The sequence below is a fragment of the Pelodiscus sinensis genome, chromosome 7 (assembly GCF_049634645.1).
Source record: "Pelodiscus sinensis isolate JC-2024 chromosome 7, ASM4963464v1, whole genome shotgun sequence".
Taxonomy (NCBI): Eukaryota; Metazoa; Chordata; order Testudines; family Trionychidae; genus Pelodiscus; species Pelodiscus sinensis.
The window spans coordinates 29,540,609-29,554,641 of record NC_134717.1 but is presented as its reverse complement, the minus strand read 5'-3'; the positions used below and the strand labels follow the sequence as shown (position 1 = coordinate 29,554,641).

The following is a 14,033-nucleotide window of genomic DNA, read 5'->3' as shown; positions in this document are numbered from 1 at the left end:
AGACATTAATTGATGAAAGCCACCTTAGGCAAAGCTGTCAAACTGAAGTTGATTATACCACTAATTACAGAATACATGCATATGTTACAAAGTTTCCAATTAGGACTTTTAGAGAGGCAAAATGTTACAGAAGATTTATGCATACTCTGTTTACTCATTTTCAAACTTAATAGTTAATTATGAAATCTTATAGTTCATCAAGGTATTTTAGCATATGGACAAAACCAAAATGAAAATGCATCAAATGTAAATATTTACTAATGAATAGAATAGACAAAGCATAATCAGACATTTGGCAATACTGTATTTGAAAATGATATTTTAGTTTAGTATGTTTAGTATGATATTTAGTATGTTTAGTAACCATGACTTTTCAAACACTATGTTATTCAATGGACAAGCAGTTAAAAACAGTCAAATGCCTTCTTGAACCAGGAATTACATGAGGATATTTAACTGAATGAAATTAACTCTTATCTAGCAGATTTTTGTACCGACAGCAGCGATTTCAAACTTGGTCAAAGCAGAGTTAATGTTATAAAATATACTAATGGAAAATTTACTGCACTGTTCTCTTAGCTCTAATAATAATCTACTATATATTTGAGAGACTTTGTATGTCTGGCTGTCTGTCCATATGTGAATCTGTTTGTTCAAGAACTTCTCCTAAATTGTAGGACCACCAAATTTGGTATGCAACTTCCTCTTATCATAACCTTAAAGTGAGGTAAGGGTTTGGTTGTGCTAGGACAATGGGATTTGCCTGGAATATGATTGTTACTCATAAAATGAATAGGGTGGGGTCTACTAGCAGGCACAGTTATGCTGGAGAATGACCACAGCGGGGAGTGTACAGTAAGAGTGTGGCTGGCTGGGGACAGGGCTCTGAATATTGCCAGCCAACTTACACAGTTAAGATTCCCATGCTGGTGAGCCCCTGGCTGGGCAGTATGCCCACCCCCTGTCCCAAGGAGCCATGCCCGAGCAGCGCAGCTCCTACTGCACTGGGAAGCCACCGCCTGGGCAATGTGGCCCCCAGTTCCAGGGATTGGCCAGCTTCCTGCACCTTAGGCCTTCCCCCAACAAATGAATATATTCTGCAAAATCACCAATTTGTCTGTCTTTGACACAAATTTCTTACTTTAATGTCCCATTGCAATTAACCTATTTGCCCTGTGTGAATTAATGTGTTTAAAATACATTTGTATAAAATGTTAAAATTACTGCTGCATTATAATTAAAATATAATTGGGTGAATAATTATTACACTTATAGGACCATATTGTGATTTTTAAAATAATTCTATTGAAATTAATGTCAGGTTCTGCTTAAAAACAATGGCCCAGTATAGCTCTTAGTCTTTATGATTTGGCAAGGTATTTATGGCGTAAAACCTTACTTTACATAACATACATTATAATTGAACATTCACTGAAAATTCTCTAATGCAAGATAAAACATACATTTGTAGTTACATTCAAAATTGAGTAGATACTCAAAGTTAAGCATATTCCTAAGAAAATATTTTTCAAGCATCAAGACTTTTTTCCATGTAATTGTATACTTATTAGCATGTTACAAATAACTATCCTCTAATTGTGTGGACATAGAATGAGAATTTCATAGATAGCTAACAACCACTAAAGATTAGTTACTTAAAATGTTACCTGGAGAAAGGGCTCTTCTTACAATAAGCTACATGCTTTAATCATTCAGTTTCTAATCTAAGTGGTCAGTATAAGACATAGGGGAAAATGGTTATGTCATACCTATGTTTGCTAAAACAAACATATAACATACCTGTTCTAATGTCACTCTGCAACATCTACCCTGTGACGTTTTATTAATAAAATGAGGAGAAAATCTGTCTGGTTTTATTTTGGATTCATTAAGAGCCCAATCCCACACCACAGAGGAAATACTCAGCATCATGAAGGATTGGGTTCGAACTACCACATATACACTGCCACACACACTCAATCTGTGTCACAAAGTCTGTGTCTCACACACAAAGTGTCTCTCTTTCATTCTCACACACTTTCTTTGTCTGTAGCCCCAAACCCCTCCCTTTCTGCCTGAGGACCTGCCCCTTCTGGGGTGACCAGAGCTGGCATGTAAATGATTGCCCACTCCTGCTTTAAAAAGTCCTTGCTTTCATAGCCATCAAAGTTGCCCTTGATCTAAATGTTGCTTCCTTCTCAGAAGCAGCTGCATATAGTTGAATCTTTCAGTCTTTCATTGCTCCTGAATTCTGTCCTTTCCTGTGCAAGGCAGTGAGATCATGGGAGACACCGAGCAGCAGTTGACAATCAGTTGGCTTCTTAACAGGCTACAAGCCTGAAGTTGAATTTTGCTGAAGTGGAACAGGAGCTGGCAGCCAGCGTCAAGGGGCTCACGTAGCTGAGTTCTTCCTCTACAAGTGGTGATCACCATGGAGGGAAGAGGGAGAGAAGGAAGATCTGTCTGACCTTGTCTCCACAGCCACTGAAAGGTGAGATGAGTCCCAAATCTGTGCAGCCAGTAACTGGGGAAAGGAGAACTGAGGAGCCAGCATCAGCATGGTCACTTTTTATTTTTAAAATGTAAAAGAGGACTTGAATAGAAGTAGGTTTCTCTCCAAGGCTGTGTCCAGACTCAGGGGTTTTTTCGGGAAAAGTAGCCTTTTCCCGAAAAAACTTCCCCTGCGTCCAGACTCAAGCCGCGTTCTTTCGAAATTATTTTGAAAGAACGCGGCTTTTCTTTCGATGGCGGTAAACCTCGTTTCACGAGGAAGAACGCCTTCTTTTGAAAGTTCCTCTTTCGAAAGAAGGCGTTCTTCAATGTAAATAGGGCTTCCTCGAAAGAGAGCATCCAGACTCGCTGGGTGCTCTCTTTCGAAAAAGCGGATTGCTCTTTCGAAAGATCCGCCTGCAGTCTAGACGCGATCTTTCGAAAGAGGCTCATTCGAAAGATGCTTTCGAAAGAGCCTCTTTCGAAAGAAGCCTGCAGTCTAGACATAGCCCAAGAGTCCTGCTTTTATTGTGGCCACACCACTGGGTTGACTACAGCTCTAGTGTTTAGTTACTGCACAACTGCACGACAGGGTGAAAGTTGTAAGTATTTACCCAGTGATCTCCTCTCTCCCACTTCTCTTCAATTGTCCTCACTGTTTACTGATCCAAAGGGCAACTCTACTTTCTGCACGATTAACCCAGAGCATTAGAGCCCTATGAAACCTGTTAGAGCCTTAATAGAACTATCCTGTAACTTTTAGTTAGAATAAAAAAATATACTGTTTCAGATTTCACTGAAAGAAAATACCCTGGTCAGACTTAGACAAACATTGGGACATAACTCACAGCAGGTTCTGGGGCCATTCTATGGACTTCAGCATGGCACAAAGTCTCCACTATGTTGCATATTGTGACCTCATTCCCATATTGCCCTTCTACATCCATGCTAGTGCAGGAGTCCTCAAAATGCGGCCTTTGGATGGATATTAGTAAGTTAGGATCCCTTTATGCCTCACTGCAGGGGTGGGGAAACTAAGGCCCAGGAGCTGGATGTGGCCCCAGGCTTGCCTGGATCTGGTCCTCAAGGCTCAGGCTTCTCACCTGTGTGCGGCTGATTTTTCTGTGGGTCAGCAGCCCCCGAGCCAAAAAAGGTTCGCCACCCCTGCCTTACTGGCTCATAAACCTGATGTGAAAAGGCTGGAGCAGGGAGCTCTCACCCACAGCCACCAAACTGATAACATTTTTTTAGTTGCTTACGGCCTGGCTCTATGAGGTGCTGTTCATTTCCAGAGATAAGCTGAATGCTGTTCTCAGATGCATGGAGGAAGCTCTCAGCACCTTGTAGGACTCTCCAAATCAGCAACTGCAATATTTAATTTAGGTTGACTCGGCATTTATTATTCTTAGAAGAACAAGCCCAAACTGATTAATAGAAAGAATTAAAAAACTGAAGAGGGCAATTGCTGAGAAGTGGTTCAGTTTACCATATTTATTCCATCATTTGAATAGTTCTGAAATTTTTATCTGGATAAAACAACAAAAAGATTTTTTATCTAAAGCTTCCCTCTCAGTTAGGAACAGTCGTTTTTCTGCTTTTGCTTTTACAAGTCAGACTTACAGACAGCTATCAATACAATATCCTTCTTGTGCATGAAATTCAGAAAAGTACTGTCCAAAGGAAAAAAAAAGATTTGGCAAAAGCATTAATAACTAATGCTTCCTTAAAATAAAATAGAACGTCAGCCCCGAATAAGCCGCTACCTTTAAAGAAATCAATTTTCAGCATTACCATGTAACACTCTCTTGTGATGTCCTGATACAGCAGGACAAGATAGAGCTAAGCAACCATGACTAAAGAAACCCTGAATAACTTCCTAGAATATGGTAGAGTGAATGCTGACTAAGAAAGGATTAGAAAACTGTGATGTTAAAATGGAGAAACAAGGATTGCAAAAGTGACCACAAACATCACTGTGTAATACCCTGAGAGCACTTTACAAACACTGGATTCATAGTAACTTACAACACACAGAAAGTTATTGAGGGAGTTTTGAAGGACAATCCCCTTCTTTCATCATAGAATCATAGAATAATAGGACTGGAAGGGACCTCAAGAGGTCATCGAGTCCAGCCCCCCGCCCTCAAGGCAGGACCAAGCGCCGTCTACACCATCCCTGATAGATGCCTATCTAACCTGTTCTTAAATATCTCCAGAGAGGGAGATTCCACCACCTCCCTTGGCAATTTATTCCAATATTTGACCACCCTGACATTTAGGAATTTTTTCCTAATGTCCAATCTAAACCTCCCTTGCTGCACTTTAAGCCCATTACTCCTTGTCCTGCCCTCAGAAACCAAGAGGAACAAATTTTCTCCTTCCTCCTTGTGACACCCTTTTAGATATTTGAAAACCGCTATCATGTCCCCCCTTAATCTTCTTTTTTCCAAACTAAACAAGCCCTGTTCATGAAGCCTGGCTTCATAGGTCATGTTCTCTAAACCTTTAATCATTCTTGTCGCTCTTCTCTGTACCCTTTCCAATTTCTCCACATCTTTCTTGAAATGTGGTGCCCAGAACTGGACACAGTACTCCAGCTGAGGCCTAACTAGTGCAGAGTAGAGCGGCAGAATGACTTCACGAGTTTTGCTTACAACACACCTGTTGATACAACCTAGAATCATATTTGCTTTTTTTGCAACAGCATCACACTGTTGACTCATATTCAACTTGTGGTCCACTATGACCCCTAGATCCCTTTCCGCCATGCTCCTTCCTAGACAGTCGCTTCCCATCTTGTATGTATGGAACTGATTGTTCCTTCCTAAGTGGAGCACTTTGCATTTCTCTTTATTAAACCTCATCCTGTTTACCTCTGACCATTTCTCTAACCTGCTAAGGTCATTTTGAATTATGTCCCTATCCTCCAAAGAAGTCGCAACCCCACCCAGTTTGGTATCATCTGCAAACTTCCATGGAGTTTCATGCTGTGAGGTGGGTTATCCGTATTATCTTTGCATTTTCTGGCAGAGATGCGGAGACAAAAAGGTTAAGTGGCTTACCCAAGGAGAGAGAAGGGGGATCAGTATGAGAAATGGAATTAGGACACATGAATTCCTGGGGTGTGAGCCTCATCTCTGCTCCAGACTCTTATAAACTGGGTTAAAGGGCTACATGAGGTTAAAGGGGCCCTAAAAGTGTCAAATGTAGCTGGGGGAGATGACCTTAATGCAGATATTACAGAGATAGTGGAAAGGCTCCAAGAACCTCACAGCAAACAGTGGCACAGAGGGAATATTGAGGAAGGAGGGCAAGAGGCAGAGCTTTATTGTGCAGACCTTGCCAGGGCTGAGTCTCGGCACTTCTAGGCTTAGCTGCTCATAGCCCCTCAGCTGGCTGCATTAGTTATGAACAAAAAAATTACTCGAGCCCAGGATTAAATGCTTGAACCCTGGCACTTTTTTCATTACAAGTTAAGCATTGCCACGGTCTTTGCATGGAGTGAGAGGAGGAGGGCTTTAGCACTCAGCACATCTTGTGACAGGCAAAGACCAATCAAAGAATCCCATGTTACCCTATGGGAGGGTGGTGAGCCTAGGGTTTGCACTGTTTGGGCTCTGAAGGCTTACATGGCAATATGGTGGAAGGAGGGAGGCCCTGCTTTTGTGCATGGGGCTTGGAGTCCCTTCAGGGCATGTCAACTTGTTATCATGTTGTGATGGGGGCTGACGAGATTGGAGCTGCCAGCCCATAGATTTGGTTCTCACTCATTCATAGCAGGCAGCATCACAGATAGCTTTGGAAGCAGGCTGTCGAGGCAATCGGGCATTGGAATTCTAATTCATACTAAATGCATTAATCTGTTGGGTTCTCATTTCAGGTGCTGGATAGCCAGCCATGCAGACAAGGGTCTGGATCTGCAGGCACGGTATTGTCTTTTGGGCATATAGGCATGTATCCAAGTCACCTGAGGGCTGGGATTCGGTGGTGAAACAGCAATTAGTTGGCATTCATGGAGGGGCATGTTATGGGATAAACTGATACCACTGTTGTATGCTGTATGAGCCCATCACTGACCATCATATATATATAATTGATACACATACAAGAAAATGAGTTGGAACACTTAAAGGGTGGAACTAATGCTCTGAATAAGGAAGGACCTGAACCAAATCCTGGAAATTTTTCCAGGCCTTAACATTGTCTGGTCAGATATGCTTCAATGTAGGGGCTGGCAGGAAGCCATGAACCCTTCCGCAGTAGACAAGACTAGGAAATGCAAGAACATGGAGGGGCCGAATTCCTGGTACCTTTAGGTGGGATAGTAACTGTTACATTCTAGCAAGGTCTAAGGGTGCCATAATTATTTTGGGATATTGGTGTGCAACAGTCAGATTCAGGTGCTGTCATATCAAAAAGGGCATTGAGAGATGTCTGAGCATCTGGATGCATGTGAAGAGGAAGCAACCAAACGTATGGCTGGCGCCTCCTTGTGGTGGATTTTCAGTGCACGTACCCCACAAAAAAGCCACAAAGTAACAGATAAATGGCTTGGGGAAAGGACTTGAGGAGAGATGCTTGATAATTAAGCAAGCTGGGGGTAACTGAGGACTCATATGATTGGTATGGCATGGAACCAGTTCCCCAACACTGTAGTCCACCTTACAAACCACCCCCCTCCTAGAAAGAATAAGACCAAAAGAGATATTGCAACGAATGCCATAAGAATATAAGAGGATGTTGTGAAGACCAATACTTTAATGGGGTTCAAGACAGAACTAGATAAATTCATGGGGTTAGGTTCATCAATGTTTATTATCCAGGATGGGCAGAAATGGTGTCCCTACTCTGTTTGTCAGAGGTTGGGAAGGGGTGAGAGATCACTTGTTCTGTTCATTCGCTCTGGGGCACCTGGCATTGACCACGGTCGACAGACAGGATACTAGATTAGATGGACCTCTGGTCTGACCCAGTATGGCCATTCTTATGTTTTTACGAAATTCAAGCTTTTTTTGTTTATTTAATTTACCTTTATAAGAGGAAAAAAGAGTGATTGGTTATGCACTCTTGCTTTTCTTATAAATCTGTGTGGCTAAGGTAGACATTTCCCATCTATTAACACAGAGTGTCCATATTAATAAATGTTAATGTTCAAAAAGACAGCTTCTTTTGGTAAAGCTAGCACGTAGCAGTGGCAATTGTACACTTGCATTAATCTCAGTTCAGACTTCTTTTATTTCTTTTCCTTATGTGTGAATAAGAGTACGATTAGATTACGGTTATGAGCAAAGGTTCTATTTCTGAATAACCACAGTAACAGAAGTTATTTCATGGTAACATAATAAAAGAGTAGCCATGATGCTTTTGGAGATTATTACAGGCAGACAAACCATTCGGCTGAGTAATTCTCTAAGGGCACATCTACACTGCAACACTATTTTGAAATAATTAGCACCATTCCAAAATAACTCAGTCCACATCTACACAGCAGGCAGTTATTTCGAAATAATGTCAAAATTCTGTCAAGCTGGAGGACTTCTTACTCTGACTCCAGTAACCCTCTTTGTACGAGGAATAAGGGAAATCGGAGGAAGAGTGCTCTATTTCGAAATAAGTGCTGTGTTGATGCTCCCTATTTTGAAATAAGCTACGCAATTGACATAGCTCAATTTGCTATTTTGAGCTGATTTCGAGTTAAGCCCAGCTGTGTAGACTTACCCTAATGACCAGTAAAATCAACTGATTTCAACTAAAATAACAAAAATCCTAGAAGTCAGCTCTTGCAAAAGTGGATTGATAATGAAGCTTTACCTAATGTTTGATGTTGGTAAGCATTAATAATGACTCACTTATTGCTAATGTTCCATTTAATCAAAAATCTATCTGCAGGTACATCTTTAATTGCCCTCTATCCCTCTCCTCCCCCAGCTCAAGCACCAATGGGTGAGGAAATTTGATGGGTCTGGCAGTGAAAGGGAAACAGTCCCAGCAGTAAAGATGATATTAGCCAAGGGACAACAGGCAGTTCCTCCCCTTGTGAGGCTCTGGCACCCACTGAGTGAAAGAGGTGCTGATTAGCTAGCATTCCTGAGACCCCAGGATTTAGATCAGCACAGGGGCCATGTGGAATCTTTTTCAGCTACATTCCAGCAGTCCACTCTACACGCTTGAATTAGGAATGGAGACCCAGCCTGACAGATCCTGCAGGGTCTAGCCAATCGTCTGCTTAGGAGGTCAGGAAGACATTTTTTCTCCCTTGGGCAAACTGGCAGAAGACCTGAGAGTTAATGCCTTCCTTGAAGCACCTTCAGGCCATGATGAGTTAAACAGAAACATGCTAAGTTACTGAAGTGGAACAGCTGATTTGTCTCTGCAGCTGCACTGGAAATTGGCTGCATAAGAGAATAAAACAAACTGTTTCCAAATGATAAAAAGCTAGAATTTTTATAATGGGTCTTGGACTCATGTGACAGGTTGGGACTATTTGGCTCTTGCAAGCTGAGGCCTCACCCTGCTGCACTCTTTGTCTCCTTCACAGAGGGGAAGGTGCTAAGATTCAGAAAGAGCTGAGTTTTGACAGGGAAGGTAGTCTGCAGATATCCTATCCCATGTTATGGGTTATATGGTACAGCGCCCTGTAACCCCTGAATGAGCTATGGCTTCCTATGGTAAGGAGCCCTGTAACCCATACACTGGAACCAATTAAATGTCTGATAGAAAAAAGGATGGGTGATGGGGAGGTGGAACCCCTCCCTCTGTTATAAAGTATAATAAAAGTTGTGGCCTGCCATCTAATTCCATGTGTTATGCTAGCAGACCCTAGTCATCTAGAGCTTAGTGCATGAGCTTCTATTATATGAACTAAAAGCCACCTGGCTATTAGCTAAGGCTGTAGAGCTAACTCATTCTCTCTGTAAGTGGTCTAGGTGCCATTAAAATGGACAATATACCACACCCAGACAATATGTGGGTTACATGTGTATGCATCTGTCATTTTGCTGCTGTGTCCACATCAAGGCATATATGTTCTTTCCACTCAGATACAAGTACACAAAATCTATTGACTATTGAAAGCCACGTCCCCACAACGGATGGAAGTATTTGGCCTCTGGGTCATAGGAAGATTTTCCTTTGCACAGAGGCCAGTTTTAAAAGTTGCAGTAAGTTGTACTGTACAATTTGTAGCTTTTTTTTAAAAAAAAAAAAGCAGTTAGTTGTTAACTTATCAATGCATCTCAATTGGTGGTGAGCAGTTATCTGAATTGCACAGGTCTGCATAACCATGAAGCCTCTCAAAGCATTTTATCCTGGCAACATTGCTAAAACGAAGGACAATGATTTCTTAACCCAGAATACATCAAAAAAATCTAACACACAGTACTACACATGGATTCTTAATCACCAGAGCTAATTTTCTTAAATACTTTAAATACATTTTTCATAAAAGAAATGTTAAAATATATGGTCTTTTCTAATACTTAAGCCTTCAAGTCCCTTGAAATGCTTCTGAGATGTAACAGTTAAGCACATAAGAACAGCCGTACTGGGTCAGACCAAAGGTTCATCTAATGAACCTGGTATTATTTTTTACATCCTTTTCAATCTGAAACAGTTCTATTTCATAGCTGTATTTTGTTAGCTATACCATCAGTCCCTCTAGCACTTGCATTCTGTCTTATTTCTCTTTCTCATTATGAATCCCCATTAGTGATAACAGGAGTTATATATGAGCACAGAAGGATAATGGATCCCTATATATAGATCAAATATGAGCGGTTCATACTGAGTCAGCAAAATTAATGCCAGAAATGTAAGATAATTCATTTGCATAAGCCAATGTCAAAATGTGAAAGTGCAATGGATGAATTCACACACTGCATGTGCATCTATTGTGCTTATTTTGGAAGCCACTAGTGTGTATGTTTGACGGATAAAAATAATCTGCAGATTTGAGAATTCTTCAGTGGACTGTGACACCAGCCCAGGGAAGCTCAGAGTCTGAAGAAAAATATTAGATTCCAATCCAGCAAACACAACTACCAGCCATGTGAATGCCAGTGGGCAGCACTCAGGGCATGTGTACACTGTGGTGTTATGTCTACACTTCAAGCAGTTATTTCAATATAATGTCAAAATTATGGAGGACTTCTTACTCTGACTCCTGTAATCCTCATTTTACAAGGAGTAAGAGAAGTTGGAGGAAGAGTGCTCTTTCTTGTACTTCCTGCTGTGTAGACAACACCAAAAACCGAAATTAGCTATTTCAACTTAAGCTACACAACTGATGTAGCTCAGGTTGCATAGCTTATTTTGGCTTTAGACCTACTGTGTAGACATACCCTCATAGTGGTAAGCACAGTTGCGATGACTGAAGCTATGAGTTCAACTGCAAAAACTCAGTGCAAGTTCATAAGATGTAACAATAACCTGCAACAACAAACATAGCTGGGGAAAGGAATGCAATAATCCTAAATAAAAAGGAGAAAAACTGACTACTTGAGCGACTGCTACCTCCTGTGAGATAGGCAAGTATTATTAATGATTATCATAGCAATCATCACAACTTAATAGCAATAATAACAATGACAATAACAATAATAAAGCAAAATTATTACTTATGACAGGTGCCAAGTTGACTCATCAAATATAGTCAGCAGCTGTGCAATGATCAGTCACAAAAGCTAAACAACCTGCCTGAATCCTGACCCTACCTGGAAGGACCAGTTCTTGAGTATTTCATTCTCCGTGTTCATTCAACTCTTAGCCTCTGCTAAAGCTTTGGAACTGACACAAATTACTGGTGAAACAGGCCTTCTGAGTACTGTTAAAATTCAGAAGTGTTCTGAAGATCAGAAGTAAGCCTGAAACACTGCCTTAATCTTTCATTATTTTGCTCAATAATTGCAACCATAGTTTTTATTTTGTAACCTCTAAATATAAAGTGATTCTAAAATTCCTACATTTCTGCTGCAATATGAAAGCACAATTAGATAAAAGGAAACTGCTTCAGTGCTGCCAGAAGCAAAAGGTACATGGGACAAAACACATTAGTTGTTGCCCTGTGCACATGATGCATGCATATTTAAATACCATCATTTAAAATTATCATCCCACTCTGCATCAGCAAAAAAGCAGCAGACAAGTGTTGAAGAGTGAAATTTTAGCTTTGACTCTTTTTTAGCTTCAGCATTACGTTTGGTGAATTTAAATCAGGCTGTTAATATTATTTAGATGATTGTTGTGCCCTAATTTCCACAGCCACAGATTAAAGAACTTCATTCTTTAGCCAATTACTATGTAGCTAATGATTTATTTTACCTGATTTCCTCCCATGCCATGGCAGTTGAATATACCCACTTTTTCATTTTCCTTGCGGCCCATGTTATCCAAACATTGGTTGGTCTCAACATTTCTGATCTGAAGAAAACAAAGGTTAAAACAAGGGTGAAAACAAATGCAAGTAGTTAGAAGGAAGAGAAAAATAACATAAGCCAGAAGACACTGCAAAAAAACGTTAGGATTAAATTGGTAACAGATGCCCTTTGAAAAATACACCTCCAAACCTCACTTTGTATGTGAAAAGTAGGTAACTGCATGAGCAACGAAGCCATCTGAGTGTTCAGTTACATGATCCAGATGCACCAATATTTCAACCTGAAACGTGTATGTATATTCCCAACTTTGAACAACGAACACCTCTTAGCATGTGAAAAATATCACAAAGCAACACACCACATTTAAATGGTTTGTATCTATAACTGCATAGATAACAATTTACCTCTCCTTTTATGTCAATGGACTCTTTTGTCTTAATTATCTTATAAAATATGGCCTTTCCTGCAGAAAGTGATATGGGACAAAATAATTTGTCTTAAAAATTTGTTAAAAGGATGATGCTTACTGGGTAACAAGTTACCTGTTCACATTCCTAGATCCAGCCCATCACAATAAGCTTGGCCTCTTCAGGGACAGGTTGCTCTGGTGTACATGGAAACAAATACTCTGCTCTACAGGTAGAACCTATGGTTTTGCTTGAGGGACTGAGTTCATTTACAAGAGAGTACAGGTTGGACCTCCCTGGTCCAGTACCTTCGGGCTCTGAGTGTTCCTGAACCAGGAAGTTTTCTGGACCACAGGAGGTCAGAGCTTCCCTGCTTTCTGTCATTGTCTCTGCATCTGCAGTCCATAAAATGGGGATTGCAGTACAAAGTCTGTAGCAGACTTTATGTATGATTCAAATGAAGGGAAAGGGAAGGTTCCAGGACTAGGCTGTTCTACTATTAAAAAGCAGAAGCAGCTTCAGCAGCTGGAGACTGAGGACTACTCCTATCATGAGACAGGAGCAGATGGACAATCTGCTCTTCATCTGTCGTGAGGGAGAACCCTATTTCCCAGAGTTGTTGAGGAAGGCTGCCTGTCCAAGCTTTATTTACCTTTTCACAACAGCATCAAATTATTCACTCATATTAAATGTGCGATCCATTATAACAGTTAGATCCCCTTCTGCAGTGCTGCTGCCTAGCCAGTTCTGCATTTTGAATTTGATTTTTCTTTTCTACTTTACATTTTTGTTACTGAATTTCATTTTTTTTATTTCAGATCATTTCTCTAGTTCATCAAGATCATCTGAATTCTAATCCAGGCCTCCAAACCCACCCAGGTTGGTATCATCTGTAAATCTAAGTATGTTCTTTTATCACGCTGCTGGGAATAGCAACAGCCGTGTGCCACAGTTACCTTTCTACTTGAGCAAGAGTAAGTATTGGTTATCAGCTTGTGTGTCAGTTCTCTGCCACACAATCTCCCTCACCAGCAACCTGCTTAGGGGCTCTCCTGGCCCAAACTTTGCCTAGCAGGTAACAGTCAGTGAACGCCAGGTCTACCAAGCTCCTTGGGTAGGTTTTATGCATTCCCAGATGATGGGTTCACTGTTCAGGACATCATTGCTTATTCATTTAATTACGGTAAATATAGCTAAAGCCCAGCAAATCTGTAGATATCTGCTTTGTATCTGCAGATAATTTTTGTGTCTGTGAATCCCAATTTTGTATCCATGCAGGACTCTAAATATAGCCTTCCCTTCAAACAAAGCACTGAATTGGTTGAAAGTAAAAAAGTTCATTAACAAAAAAGCCCTGATTAAGTAATACTAAGTAAAAGGAATGAAGATAGTGATGTCACAAGCAAGTAAAAGAGAAAACATACATCCAAAGACTAAAATTTAATTTAGCGAGGTACAGTCTTTTTTCAAGATGGTTTATTTCACCCACGGGTTCCTTTCCACCTTTTAACCGACCAGCTTAGCCAGGAGCTATGGCAAATCAAATTGCTTGGTTTCTTTGTCTCCTAAGGTGGAGAATAAAGATAGTCTGTCTCTCAGTCTCTCTCTATCCCCCCTGCCTATATCCTTAAAGGGATTTTTTGTCATACAAGTCAGGAAGGGCTCTGGGGATTCAGTCTTCTGTGCATCTCTCTGGGACAAAGGAGCCTTGTGAAGTCTCTGCATTTCAAGTTCAGGATTACAATTGGCCCTGCTGGTTTAG

The 14,033-nt window shown here is 40.7% G+C and overlaps 1 protein-coding gene across 4 annotated transcripts in view; it reads right to left on the bottom strand.

Annotated features, from left to right (window-relative positions):
• The window catches only part of GALNT13 (polypeptide N-acetylgalactosaminyltransferase 13), a 338,848-nt gene that overhangs the window by 52,562 nt on the left and 272,253 nt on the right, over window positions 1-14,033 (bottom strand). For all 4 annotated transcript variants that reach the window (XM_075933419.1, XM_075933416.1, XM_075933417.1 and 1 more), the window contains one exon: window positions 11,809-11,907. In XM_075933419.1, the coding sequence (XP_075789534.1) occupies window positions 11,809-11,907 (99 nt within the window). The remainder of the gene's footprint in view (window positions 1-11,808; window positions 11,908-14,033) is intronic.